The 14,151-nt window shown below is 50.0% G+C and overlaps 1 protein-coding gene across 9 annotated transcripts in view; it reads left to right on the forward strand.

Moving 5' to 3' along the window:
• MYL4 (myosin light chain 4) overlaps nucleotides 1-14,151 on the forward strand; it is a 36,814-nt gene that overhangs the window by 15,471 nt on the left and 7,192 nt on the right. For 7 of the 9 annotated variants that reach the window (XM_034639745.1, XM_034639741.1, XM_019808185.2 and 4 more), the window contains 7 exons: nucleotides 725-881; nucleotides 3,798-3,825; nucleotides 9,776-9,925; nucleotides 11,289-11,462; nucleotides 11,943-12,020; nucleotides 12,537-12,581; nucleotides 13,082-13,248. In XM_034639745.1, coding sequence (XP_034495636.1) covers nucleotides 759-881; nucleotides 3,798-3,825; nucleotides 9,776-9,925; nucleotides 11,289-11,462; nucleotides 11,943-12,020; nucleotides 12,537-12,565 — 582 coding nt within the window. In that variant the 5' untranslated portion in view covers nucleotides 725-758 and the 3' untranslated portion in view covers nucleotides 12,566-12,581; nucleotides 13,082-13,248. Of the gene's footprint in view, nucleotides 1-724; nucleotides 882-3,797; nucleotides 3,826-9,775; nucleotides 9,926-11,288; nucleotides 11,463-11,942; nucleotides 12,021-12,536; nucleotides 12,582-13,081; nucleotides 13,249-14,151 lie in introns of those variants that run through there. The other 2 variants (XM_019808187.2, XM_034639740.1) reach the window with 2 other exon arrangements.

Genomic DNA, 14,151 nt, shown 5'->3' on the forward strand with positions numbered 1-14,151 from the left:
CCTGACTCTCACCCCAGCCCCCAGGCACAAGTTCAGCGCTCAGTACTTGTTGAATGAATGATTGAGGTTGCTAGTGGTGGGGATAAACCCAGGGATTTGAGGTCTGCGGAGTTCCTGGGATGCCTGCTCTGGAGGATGGAGGGCTTCACCCTGTGAATTGGGAGGGTGTGGGGACAGTATGGGTCGGCTGGACCAGCTGTTGCTTCAGGGCTCCAGGCCCCAGAGCTGAGCCTCAGGGCAGAGCTGAGGCCCCAGAGTGGCTCTCAGCTTAAAGGAGCCTGGCCTAAAAGGAATGTGCAGTGGGCTGCCTCTGCTCAGGAGGGGCTAAAAAAAGCCTTCCCCTCCCCTGGGCTTTGTGTGAGGGTTATCAACTGCTCAAGTCAGCTCATCTCTCTGGCTGGACTCTGGCATTTTTGAGAGGGTCTGTATTCCTGGCCCCTCTGGGTTTCCACCCAATCGCAGGAAGGGGTCAGCCTGTCCCAGAGGTGGAGGCCAGGAGGAGTGTGAGGTGTGGAGGGAGGGGAGGCTCGTCGCCCCAAACCTGGTGACAATACACAGTTGTCAGCTGTGCCCTGCTGGTGTTTCTTCCTTTTATAGTCAGAGCAGTTGCTCTTGCTCTCACCCAGCCCCTCTGTGGGGGCTCCTGCCCAGGATAAAAGGGGAGGGAGGCAGCCCAGTCTCCTGTCTCATCTCCCAGGCGCCACATCTCTTGATTCCTTCCTAGCTTCCATCTCCACCGAAGATCCCAACAAGACAACATGCCTCCCAAGAAGCCTGAGCCTAAGAAGGAAGCAGCCAAGCCTGCCCCAGCCCCTGCCCCGGCCCCAGCCCCAGCTCCTGAGCCCCCCAAGGAACCTGCCTTTGACCCCAAGAGTGTAAAGGTGAGTGAGCCTTAGCCACTGGGATCCTGTCTGTCCTGGACTTTAGAGATCTATTTCCTGGAGGCTGGACTAGGCTGAGGGCTGTGGTGTCCATGCCCCACATCATGGTGCCCAGGGTGGTAGAGCTGGTGTTGGGGCTGGTGAAGGGTATTTGGGGTTGTAGGCCTTTCCCCTCAGGAACGGGTTTCTGCTCTGAGGAAGCCCTGCTCTGTCACCCCAAATTTAGCCAGAGTCGGGAATGGCAGGGAGGTACAACCAACCAACCATTCAGCCTTAAATTTTAAGGCGCTGTGGGAGTCATTATAGTGAAGAGAGAGAGACTGACCCTTTGCTCAGAGGTGGTACAATACCTTTCTGGAGAAAAGACATAATGATAACCACCGGTGCCACTTGGAGTGAGTGATGGAAGCAGTGAGGGAGCCAGGGGTCTGGGAAAGGCGTTGTTCGCAAAGACCCTTGCAGTGGGTAGGGTAGGTGGTGGGGGCAGAGAGGCTCTAGGTAAGGCAAGAGGAGTCTGCTTCCCTCTCTCCTCCCTTACCAAAGTGGTTCCCTCTTTCTGAGGCCTCAGCCTGGGCTCCTGCCTGGGGTATGCAGTGGACAGGCCCATCCCAGGCTGAGACCCTCCCTCTAACCTGGTGAGGAAGCGGGGCCTGGTTTCCTCTCTGCCCGCCTCGCTCCCCTCACACTGGAAGGTTCCTCTCCCTGCAGCTGGTCCACCAGCCCTGCCTGCTGACTCAGTCACTTCAGGACTCCCAGCTATCTGGCCCAGCTGCTGAAGGAATGGAACTGGGAGGGGCCTGAACAGGGAAGGAGGGGTCAGATGCCTCTGGAGAGTGAAGCAGTTCTAAGCCTCGGCACCAGAATGTAAGAGGTCAAGTGCTACTGGTATGGAGAGCTATTAATAACAGGTTGGGAGTGGTGGGCCCCTGGGGATAGCCACGAGGGCAGGGCTGAGGGTGGTGAGGAATCAGGTCAGAATAAGAGCTCAGCACCGGGTTCTGTGACAAGAAGACAGGGAAATCGAACCTCCGGGCTCCAATTTGGATGACCCTCCCCATCCTCTCAGGATTCTACCCCACACCCACAGCCCCAGAAGACCCTGCCGTTGTGCCAAGGACCCTGGGGTTGATCTACGGTAATCCCTACAAAGGTCAGGTGTCAAGCATAACTGGTTTGGCCAAGAGATGGAGGCAGTTGCACGTCCCTGGGCTTGGTTATGGTACATGTGGAGGCAATCGAGTAAGACCTGGGCCATACGTTACTCCCACTATGGGCAGAGCCTCGCAAGAAAAGCTGACTCTCCCCCGCCCCCAGCAGGATGCTCTCATTTCTGATTTGTTCCGATAATGCCCTCCTCCTGCGGGGTAGCCTGGTCCCTGGCGTCTGGGCCACAGCTGCCTAATGGTATCAGATCAGAGCCTTCTCTTTGACCCATCACTTCTTTCCATCCACCCACCTCCCCCACCGTCTCTCCTCTGGTTACAGTCCTCTTTCCCACATCTGGATCTTCCAACCCTGAGGGTTGTTGAAATTGCTTTAAAGTGAAAAAAAAATGTAGGTATCCTTCATGATTGGAAGGATATAATTTCCCCATTATTGTACTTATCTGGTTCCTCTGCTTCCAAAACTCTGCTCAAAAAGACAGAACAAAAGTAAACTTAAGTCCAATATGTGTGGTTATGACCATAGATTCTGATTTTATGTTTTAATACTCATTTCTCTTACACATTTCCTCCTGGGGCTGAACGCTTTACAAAGCAAGGCAACTGCACCTTTCCCTCAGAGAGTTCGTGCAAAGCATCTTTACCCTATTTCAGGGGTAGCTTTACCTTCCTGACCAACCCCACCTGCGGCAAAGCCCGGTCCGAGTCACAGCTAGTTTCCTTCCCCCCAGTGTAACCCCTCCTCCGTTCTCCTACCTCATTCCAGCCACCCCCAGAGGTCCTCATTAATGGGGGTTCGCCTGGGAGGCACAGTACAAGCAGCAGTTAGGACTAGAAATGGTGCTCCGTGCAGAAGATGTGCCAGGGGGTGGTTACCACCCCCGGGAAGAGGGGATCCAGTGGGGAGGGTGGTGGCAGACGAAGGACGATGAAGTAACCCAGAAAATCCCAAATTACAATGATGACTCATGCTCGTTCATTGTCATTTATTTTCAGAACCTCCCACCTGCCACCACTGAATTATTATGCATTGTAGGGGCGAATCCAAAATTTATTCCTTGGCTCAACAAATATTTTTTGAGTGTCTGCCCTGTGCCAGGCATCTCTGTGAACAGTAACAAAAATCCCAGCCCCAGGGCGAACCCTGGTTTCAAGGGGCCCCGGGCACAGCTAGAGGCAGGACTGTGGAATAGTTAGGAAACATCGAGGGCCCACCCAAGCTAGGCTTGCTGTCCAGATGCCTAAGAGAGACATGTGCTGAGGGGAGGGGTGGGGATGGAATGGGGCGAGGGAAGGGAAGGCGGGATTGAAGGAGTTGGATGGAAAAGGAAGAAAGGGGGGCTGAGGGTGAGGAGTGGTGGGCACCAAAAGAGAGAGGAAGTCTAACTGTGGGTGGATTGTGGAGTCAGGTTGAAAGTGAGGGCAGTTTATGGCCAGCTAGGATGAGCAATTTACAGTGGGCCCGAAGAAATCACCATAGGGAGTCAGCATAGGTTCTAGAGTTCTCTAGAGTATTTCTCTTTCTCTCTGTCCCTCTCATTCTGAGCCATCACTTCACATGTGATGTTGAGGGAGCCCTGGTGGCTGCACTATGTGATAGCTCATTGCAGTTCACTCGTCCGGAGACTGGGGTCTCCTCCCCTCACTGGTGGCCTGCGGGAGGTGCCCCCCAACTGCGGTGGAAGCCACTTCGGCTTCCCTCTGGGAGCCTTTGGCAGTCTCAGCCCTCATTCCTGTGTTTCCCTCCCCACAGATAGACTTCACTGCCGACCAGATCGAAGGTGAGTACTAACAACCCCACCTACCCCAGCACACCCTGTGTTGCACTTCCTGGAGGAGGACAGAGAAGAGTAGTTGCTACCGCCAGGGTCGTAGTGATCACCCTTCTCATCGCTTACCTGTGTGTGCTCATTTTCACCAAGGATATGTGATGCCTTAAGCACCTTATGTGGATTAACTCACTTAATTCTCACCACACCTGCAGGAGGTAGGGACTATTATCACCCCCATTTGACTGTGAAAACTAGAGGGACAGAAGGGTTCGGTAGTTTGCCCCGTCTCACGCAGCCAGTTGGTAGTAGATCCAGGGCTCAAACTCAGGCAATCTGATTGCAGACCTGAATTCTCAACTGTTCTGCCAGACTGCCTGGAACATAACAGATGCACAGCAAACATGTCCTTTTTCCCCTCCACCTGCAAAACCTACTATTCAAGATATTTAGAACCCTCATTTCCATTCCTGTTATTGGAAAGCCCTCCTTAGCTCACTGGCATCCTCTCCCCTCATCCTGTATCCTGCCTGGATGCTCACCTGCTAATGGTGGTGGGGCCAATGGTGACTTGGGGGTGCCCAGTCCACCTGTGGTCCCCATCACCAACCCTTCTCATCTTTGACGAAGACAGTTTGTTTTCTCAGTGTTCTATGAAGTGCTAGTAAGCTCAGCTTCAAGGCAAGCCTCCAGATCTCCTACCCTCTAACCTGATTTGTTGCCTGTCTCCTGTTGAGTCTGGTGTTTCGAGAATAGAATGTTTCATCATGTTCTCTCTGCTTCATAGCTGGGGCTCATTGTCATTGTAATTTATCCCTCTGTTTCCCCACCGAATACCTCTAGGACATAAAATCATAGGAGTTAGAGGGGACCTTGAAAGGTCATCTGATCCAACCCCTTGATTTTAAGCACATACTGTATTTTATTTTATTTTTTAAAAATGTATGCGATTTTATTATTTTATTATTTATTTTATAATAATTGCTTTCATTTAGCCTTTTTTTTTTTTTAAGATTTTATTTATTTATTTGACAGAGATAGAGACAGCCAGCAAGAGAGGGAACACAAGCAGGGGTAGTGGGAGAGGAAGAAGCAGGCTCATAGCAGAGGAGCCTGATGTGGGGCTCGATCCCATAACACCGGGATCACGCCCTGAGCCGAAGGCAGACGCTTAACCGCTGTGCCACCCAGGCGCCCCCCTTTTTTTTTTTTTTTTAAGATTTTAGTTATTCATTTGACAGAGAGAAAGAGAGAGCACAAACAGGGGAAGAGCGAGAGGCAGAAGGAGAAGCAGCCTCCCTGCTCAGCAGGGAGCCTGATGGGGGGCTCGATCCCAGGACCCTGGGATCATGACCTGAGCTGAAGACAGACACTTAACCAACTGAGCCACTCAGGTGCCCCTATTTTTTATTTTTAAAAAATTTATTTATTTATTTTAGAGAGCATGAGAGAGAGAGAGCATGAGCAGGGGGGAGGAGCAGAGGGAGAGGGAGAAGCAGACTCCCCACTGAGCAGGGAGCCCAATGCAGGGCGTGATCCGTGAGGTCATGATGTGGGCCAAAGGCAGATGCTTAACTGACTGAGCTACCCACGCGCCCAGCATAAACTATATTTTTAAAAAGTATGAGGCGCCTGGGTGGTTCAGTCATTAAGCGTCTGCCTTCGGCTCAGGTCATGATCCCAGGGTCCTGGGATCGAGCCCTGCATTGGGCTCCCTGCTTGATGGGAAGCCTGCTTCTCCCTTTCCCACTCCCCATGCTTGTGTTCCCTCTCTCACTGTCTCTCTCTCTCTCTCTGTCAAATAAAGAAATGAATAAAATATTTTTTAAAAAGTGAACTAATACCTGTACAAGGTAGAACAAAAACAAAAACTCATATACTACTTAAAAAAATAATAAAAAATAAAAATATTTTCCTCTTGCTTTCTTGTCACGTTGATCCCTCTTCCAAAGATAACCATTGTTAATAGGCCTATGTGTCCTTCAAAAAAAAATATGTAGTGGTATACCATATGTATATATAAAATTTACACAAATTGAGCCATGTGATAATACCATCCTGCATCTTTTATTTAATACATATTTGGATTTCCTAATATTTAATATATATTATTAATATACCTTGGTATCTTTTTATTTATTTATTTATTTATTTAATTTTTAACGATATTATTTATTTATTTGAGAATGAGAGAGAGAGAGCATGAGATGGGAGAGGGTCCCAGGAAGAAGCAGACTCCCCGCTGAGCAGGGAGCCAGATGCGGGACGTGATCCCAGGACCTCAGGATCGTGACCTGAGCCGAAGGCAGACGCTTAACTGATTGAGCCACCTAGGCGCCCCGATATACCTTGGTATCTCTTTATAGTTAACAAACGGTTCTACTTCATTTTTTAAAAGAATTACATAGATTCTCACACACAGATATACATTTTAATTGAATCAGGCTAGTAGTGATGGACCTTTATGTTGTTTCCAGTTGGGAGCTATCATGCTTTCCCCAGAGGACCTTCCTGGGATTGGGTCAAAGGATACATACATTTTAAACCATAATAGTTATTGTGAAATTGCCTTACCCAAAAGTGATGCCAGTTTACCCACAAATAGGGCATGAGGACTAGCAGATGCATTTTGAACTAGTGGATTGAACCTGACTCTGCTTTTGCAATACCCTGTGGACATTTGCTTTCAACCAGTAGTTTGGTGTGCTGTAAAATTCTTAAAGTTAATTTAAATGCATTTTAGTTAAATATATACTATGTGTAGATATAAGCATGGTAGTACCCATGAGGACTAGAGAGTCCACTAATGATAAAAATTTTTCATTTCCCAAATGGGAATCATGATCAAAGCCAACTGGGACAGCTGGTTGCGTCTTTTATCCATGAAGATTTTCAGGGCTGTGGTCTAACTCATTTCAGTCTGTCATCCCTCTGATCCTGAAGATGTTGTTCCTCATTTTGGATCGGAATTGTTTCTGTCTTCATTTGCTCTTTGATGAAGCTGAAGATGTTTTTCTCGTGTTATGCTAGAAAGAATGTTATTTGAATCAGGAGATTTTAGTATTGGCCCTCATTCTGCCACTATTGACCATGAGACTTTGGGCAAGTCTTTTTTGAACCTTAATTTTCTTATCTGCAAAGTAAGAATATTTGGTTCTTTTCAACTCAGAAATTCAGTGACTCTGTTCCTCATCCTTTAGATATCCTCTCTTTGAAGATAGTTATCAAATCCTATTTTAGCTTTATATTCTCCTGGTGATATGGCCCCATTTTATTTTAATGCTTTTTTTTTCTCATAGAAACTAGCTTCTAACTCTTAACTTACTGGTCCCTCTCCATATTTCCATATTCTATCTCTCTCTCTGTCTTTTAAAGATTTATTTATTGATTTGAGAAAGAGAGAACAGCCAAGAGGGGAAGAAGGACAGAGGGAGAGGGAGAAGGAGAGAAGCAGACTCCCTGCTGAGCATGGGGTTGGGGAGCAGGGCTTGATCTCATGACACTGAGATTATGACCTGAGTGGAAATCAGGAGTTGGACGCTCAACCAACTGAGCCACCTAGGCACCCAGATTTCCGTATTCTTATAGGAAGGGATTACCACCTTTGCTCATTGCTCTAGCAAAGACCTGACTACTGCAGACTCTTGAGAAGGGGTTTCTTCTGGGCCCATGAACTTCACCTCTCACGCACCCCGAGATCACACTGGCTTTGTCTTCTACTTGTAGCAGCCCTAAACTTGAGTGTTTGGGGTTCTGTGGTACCAGGCTTTGCAGCGGGCTGGCGCGCCAGCAGGTACAGCAAGTCCTTTCCTTCTCCTCCTTCGTCCTCACTCTTTTCTTGGTGTCCTGAATAGTTGGCCAGAAGTCATGTGTGCATTGGCCTATAAATGAGGATAATTATACCTATAGCATAAGGTTTTTGAAAGTTTAAGACAACATTATTAGCTCAGAGCTTGGTCCACAGTCAGTGATCAAATCATAGGTCATAGTTCTCCTTTCCCCCTCAGGTTCCCCCGTCCTGTTAAGGATCATTATATTCTTCTTTTATGAGGAGCCTCCTTCTTTTGTTAAATCTGACCTCACTCTTCTGAATGAACTAGGAGATCAAAAAGTCTGAGTTCAGTGGCCCCTGGGTGGCTCAGTCGGTTAAGTGGCTGCCTTTGGCTCTGGTCATGGTCCCGGGGTGCCCAGCGGGGAGCCTGCTCCTCCCTCTGCCCCTCCCCACCACTCATGCGCTCTCTCTTTCTCTGTGTTTAATAAGTAAAATCTTTTTTTAAAAAAAGTCTGAGTTCAGATTCAACTAATATATTTATTGAGCACTGAATTTGTGCCAGAAGGCTACGCTAATTGCCTTAACAATTAAAAGAAAAAAAAATTAAATCTTTCTAACAAAACTGTGAAGTAGGGGTTATTTCCTTTTGACAAAGGAGGAAATGGAGGTCAGTGAGGTTAAGTGACTCGGCCAGAATCACTTAGTTAAGCGCTAAAATTGAGATTAAACGCAGTAAGATAAGACTAGCAGCATTGTTTGAGCATTTACCATATGCAGGACATTTTGTTAAGATTTTTAACATGCATTATTGTATCTAATTTGAGTGTAATTTAAAAACCCTATGACGTAGGTGCCATTTATAGAGGAGAAGAGGTTGATGGAGGTTAAATATTTACTTGCCCAACGTCACACAGCTAGTAAGCAATGGAAATGGAATTTGAACTTAATTATCCAGTAATTGAAAGACATGTGGTTTTGTATCTTTTAAGTTCTTACAAAGCCTAATAAAGACTTGCAAATAAACATCTTGCAGAACCGCTCCGATATGTGGAATGATTTGTAAATAATCCGTAGGCAGACTCTAAGGAATAGTGTTTCCAGAGTACTTGGTGAGGATTAAAAGCAGCTTTGTTTCCTAAGTAGTTCATACATTCTTTGGTTTGTATTGTTAATCTGTTGAGTAAACCATTTCTTTGCCATTCCCAACCCAAATTATCCCCATTAATGAACTGGTTGAATCCAAATTAATGAGGAATTAAGGTTCTTTGCAAAGGGCCCAGGAGTGCCTTAATTTGGCCTTGCTCCTTGGACACCTGCCCTGGTACCTTCAGGGAGTCTAGTCCCTAGAGCTCTGAGTGGGTTCCAGGTCGAGGGGAACAATAACACCCACCCTTTGTTGGTTCCCTAACCATGTGCTAGACAGCATGCTTGGCGCATTTGATAATCCCTCCAGCAACCCACTCTGGTAGACGTTATATCCCCACTCAGAGCTAAAAAAAGGAGGGCCCACCGAGGGTGAGTAGTTTGCTCAAGGTCACATGCAGTTCATTGGTAGAGCTGGGGTGGTTGTGGGGTGGTCGGAGTGTCCCCACCACGTCAGCTCGTCTGGTTTGGAACAGGCAGTACTGTTAGCCGACTTTTGAACGGGTCTTACCACGATGCAAAGTGCCTCCACGCACCAGCACCTCCTTTGACGTTCATAGTTAACTGGGAAGGGAGGGGGCGGGTGGAGCCTTTTTGCCTGTGTTCGCAGGAGGAAACGGAGTCCTAGCTGGGCTTATTCTGTGCTACTGGGCAGAGCCAAGATGAGAAGCTAGGAATCCTGACTTCTGAGCCAGTGCTATTTTCACTTCCCTGCCATTTTGACAGTCAGGCCCCTCCCCTGCAGCAGGGCAGGGTGGGAGGATGGGAGGAGTGGGGTAGGGGAGATATTCAGATGACACGACAGAACTGGTAGAAGGGACCCCTGGCCCAGCGCTGGAGCAGGTCATGGAGGCTCCAGGATGCCCCTTTGCTTGTCAGAAGATGGCATGGGGTGGCTTCCAGGGAGGGGTTGGAATGATGGCCGAGAGCAAATACTGAAATGTTTCATCAGCCGCATTGACCAGCGCTCAGCCTGCGTGAAGGCTGGTGGTTCCCCAGCCACTGTCTTCGCTTGGCGTCAGCTGCAGTTGTGTCTTCTCTCTGCAGAGTTCAAAGAGGCTTTCTCATTGTTTGACCGAACGCCGACTGGAGAGATGAAGATCACTTACGGGCAGTGTGGAGACGTGCTGCGGGCACTGGGCCAGAACCCCACCAACGCGGAGGTGCTGCGCGTCCTGGGCAAACCCAAGCCTGAAGGTCAGCGTGGGCCGGTGGCTCGACCTCCTGGTGTCTGCCCCGAGGCCCCTGGGGCTCTTCCTCTTCTCCCACTTAGCCCTTCAAGACCAGACCCCTCCCCAGGTTACCCTTCTTCCCTTGCTAGAATTTATCTGGAAGTCTCTGACGGTTGATTCTTGAAGAACATGGCCAGGGCTTGTTCTTGTTTTCCCTGTGAGGTCAAAGCTCCTGGAGAGCAGAAGTGACCTTCTGTTGCTGCAGCATCTTCCTCTGACACCCCAGGGTGCAGGGAAGTGAGGTGGGGAATCTCACCACTAGCCACCTGCCCGCACCCCCATGCCCAGTTTCTAGTTGCGGTGTCACCGCACTGAAATGTCCCATGGCCACTATGAGTTGTATTACGAAGACTTTGTTTCTAATGTTGGCGAGAGCACTGAAGATTGCAAATTATTCGTTTAAGTTAAAGCAGATTCAAGATGAGCTCTGTAATGATGCCTCTTCCACTCATTTGCATTCATTCAGGAGGTTTTGGTGAATGAGTTTCAAAAGCGGTGCAAGGGATTGTGTCCCATTTGTGAATGTCATCTGTCATGTGTGCTAGTAGACTTAACAGCTGCTCTAACACACGTCCTTCGGAGAGGTGTCGGCACTAGGTGGGGACAGGCAGACCTGGGCAGGAGCCCCCCAGCCGGGGTAGGCTTCTCTAGAGGCTTCCTGGGCCCCATATTGCTCCCCTCCCCTTTCCTTGGTTCTGGCACCTTCCCCTCCTCCTCTTGCTGCTGCAGACACCAGTGTGGGGTGAAGGATGTGGGCAGGAAAGGGCCAGAGGACCAGCAGGGCTTCTCAGAGATAAAAGACATCTGGGCTTTTCCATATTTGGAGGCTCCTGCGTTGTTATAGAAGACAGAATTGCCAACTTTTGTGGTATTTAAAAATGAAAGCTTTTAACACATTATGGTGTGGGAGAAGTGGGCTCGTCACAAAAGAATTGCAAATTTATAAAAATTATTGATTCAGAGTTGCTCTAGGCAATGTGGTCTAGTCATGAGACCCGAAGGAGGAATGGTGGCAAAATTCCTTTTTGCTATCCTATCAGTTTACCTCTGTGACATGTCTGTCACATGTCAAAAGTCTAATGTGAGGCCTGGTTCTGAGACCCTTTGGGCCCCTGAAACCTGCCGCGGCCCCTCAAATCCTGCCGCGGCCACCCTCGGCTCCCCCGCCTAACTGGCCCCCTAGAACTTAGAGGTGTGGGTGGGGTCATGGTGGCCTTTTCCCTTCCGCCCTGGTCCTGGCCTGGCAGAGCTGGGGTGAGGCCCCCTGCGGACCCCTGCTTCCCTTGAGCTTCTGCTCACATCACATTCTCTCCCCTTCCTGCCTGAAGAGATGAATGCCAAGATGCTGGACTTCGAGACGTTCCTGCCCATCCTGCAGCACATCTCCCGCAACAAGGAGCAGGGCACCTATGAGGACTTCGTGGAGGGGCTACGTGTTTTCGACAAGGAGAGCAACGGCACAGTCATGGGTGCTGAGCTTCGCCATGTCCTTGCCACCCTGGGTATACAGGCTGGTGGTGCCCAAGTGGGAGGACGAGAGGGGTGGGAAGTGCCCAGGTGGTGTAGGTGAGGGAGAGACGGGGTCCCTGCATCTTGAGGATCACGTCCTGGTTCAGGCCCTGTCTCTCCAGGCCCTGCAGGAACAACCTTCCCCCAACTGGATCTGCTCAGCTGGGCTTGGGAGGAGAGGAGAGCCGTTGGCAGGGCAGGGCTGAGGCCTGAGATGTGGGACCCAGGGCTGCCATCCTTGTCATTGCCTCAATCATGGGGGCCCTGTTCTGCTCCCCCAGTGCCGGCTGTAGGGAAGAGGGAGAGGCCTTGGGGAGTAGGAAAGACCTAAGACCCTTGGCTCTGCCTCCAAAGCTTAGATGTCCACCTCCCAGATCTGGGGGGCCTTGGGCCTTGAGAGTCGAGGGGGTGCTTGGATTTGGCCTGTGCCCCCTTTGCCATGTGTAATTCAGAGACTACTGCCCCCACCCCAGGTGAGAAGATGACCGAGGCTGAGGTGGAGCAGCTGTTGGCCGGGCAAGAGGATGCCAACGGCTGCATTAATTATGAAGGTATCGGGTCATGCCTCACTTCCTCGGGTGCCCGGGGACAGCGGGCACAGTTTGGGCTGGGTGGGTCTGCAGAACAGAACAGAATGGATCCCGGAGCTAGAGTCTAGATGGGTGTTGGTAAGCTCCCAGTGGATGTCCTTTTCCATCCTTGAAGTGAACAGCAGAGTATAATGGAAGGAGCATGGGTTTTGGAGATGGCTCTGTGATAGACTGGCTGTGTGATCTGGATCAAGTGACTTACCTTCTCTAGCCTCAGTTTTCTCATCTGAGCAATGGGGTGATGCTGGCACCTTTCTCAAGGTTGCGGGGATTAGCAGAGACAATGTAGCTCATTTCATCTATGTCCGGGGGTCAGCTGAGAAGACACAGCAGAGGTTAGGTCTCTTCTTCCAGCTTCTCCCCATCAACCCCAAATCAGAGAAAGAATCACAGTCTGGAGAAAGGGTGGTAGGAAGGTGGGAAGTCAGGGGCTGAGAGGGGCCAAGTGCAGTGACTGATTTCTGTCTCCCTTCCCAGCCTTTGTCAAACACATCATGTCTGGGTGAAGCAAACCTCTCCAGGGTGAGTGCAGCCTCTCCCTCCTGGTCCCTCCTGGGGCCTGCCAGGGGCTCCCAAACGCCACCACATGACCTAGAGTTTTCTGTCCCAATCTGACCCTATGGGGGAAACCAGAGGGGGTCACGATGGGAGAGTAGCCTGGCCTGCCCACCATTCCCTGCACCCTCTGTGCTCCTGCCTCGTGCTTTTGGTCCAGCCTGGCCTTATGCTTTCTCTGCTTTTTGCATCCTGTCTTGACCCTCATCAGTCACACCTGACAGCCTCTCTATTAGGGTCTCTCAAGGCAAGACCATTTCCTCCGGCCTGGGGCCTCCTGTACTGGCTCCTGCATGTGTGAAAGCCAGGTCCTGGGTGGAAGAGTGCCCTGGCCTATGCCCTTGACTCTGGTTCTATTCATGTTCCTATTGGCTCCCTTCCCTGGGCTCCCTTGGGCTGAGGGCCATCCTGATTGGGGTGTGGGGTTTGTGTTAAGGGGCTGGGGTCCATCTAGCACTTTCTTTCAGGTGCCTGGCCCTGGGCCTTTGCCTTTCTGGGGCAAGTTAAGCCAGAGGCCCAGAGTGACTAAGCTGGAGCTGGGGTCCTGAACTTACCACTGTACCACAGCCCCGAGGACTCCCTGGGCCAGTAGCCCTCCCTGTAAATAAACAGTCCTGGCAAGCCTGGGCCAAATTCTCTGATTCCAACCAGTCTTTGAATTGTTTTTTAAAACCAATTAATTGAGCTGTGTGTGTGTGTGTGTGTGCGCGCGTGTGTGTGTGTGTGAGATATAAGGCTTCACGCATATTCCTTAGACAAATGAGTAGCATCTGGGAGCCTGGAGACAAGGGCTGACGGCAGGGGATCTGGAAATATTAAGGTTAGACCCATGAGCAGAGAGCTCTGGGGGGTGGGGAGCTGCAGTTCATGGAGCTGTAATCTGGAGTTTCGTTTCCTTCCAAGGCTCACTCCCCACCTTGTTTCACCGCCAGGTGGTGAACAGGAAGGGGGTATAGGAGCACTGGGGCTGTCAGGGACCCCTCAAATGGTTCTTCTTCTTTTTTGTAAAAATTATGGCAAAATACATATAATATAAAATTTCTGTCTTAACCATTTTTAGGCTATCGGTCTATAGGGTTAAGTATATTCACATTGTTGTGTAACCCATCTCCAGAGCCTCTTCATCTTACAAAACTGAAACTCTATATCCAGCAAATACTAATGCTATTTATTTGACAGAGAGGGACAGCACAAGCGGGGGTGGGGGGAGGCAGTGCAGGTGGAGAAGCAGACTCCCCGATGAGCAAGGAACCCAATGCGGGACTTGAGCCCAGGACCCTGGGATCATGACCTGAGCCAAAGGCACATGCTTAACTGACTGAGCCACCCGGGCGTCCTGATGGTCCTTGTTTCTTGATGTGGGCCCCTTTAGGTGCCTTTTTCCCTGAGTACAAAGCCCCTGGTGCCTGATTTAGCCCTGCAGGCCCTGGATATCTCACTGACTTGCTGCTCAAACCCTGGGTCCATACCCAGGACTCCAACTCAGGGCTCTAGAAGGTGTCAGGGTCAGAGGCAGCACAAACCTCAGCCTGGAAGG

The sequence above is a fragment of the Ailuropoda melanoleuca genome, chromosome 13 (genome assembly GCF_002007445.2).
Source record: "Ailuropoda melanoleuca isolate Jingjing chromosome 13, ASM200744v2, whole genome shotgun sequence".
In the NCBI taxonomy this organism is placed as follows: domain Eukaryota; kingdom Metazoa; phylum Chordata; class Mammalia; order Carnivora; family Ursidae; genus Ailuropoda; species Ailuropoda melanoleuca.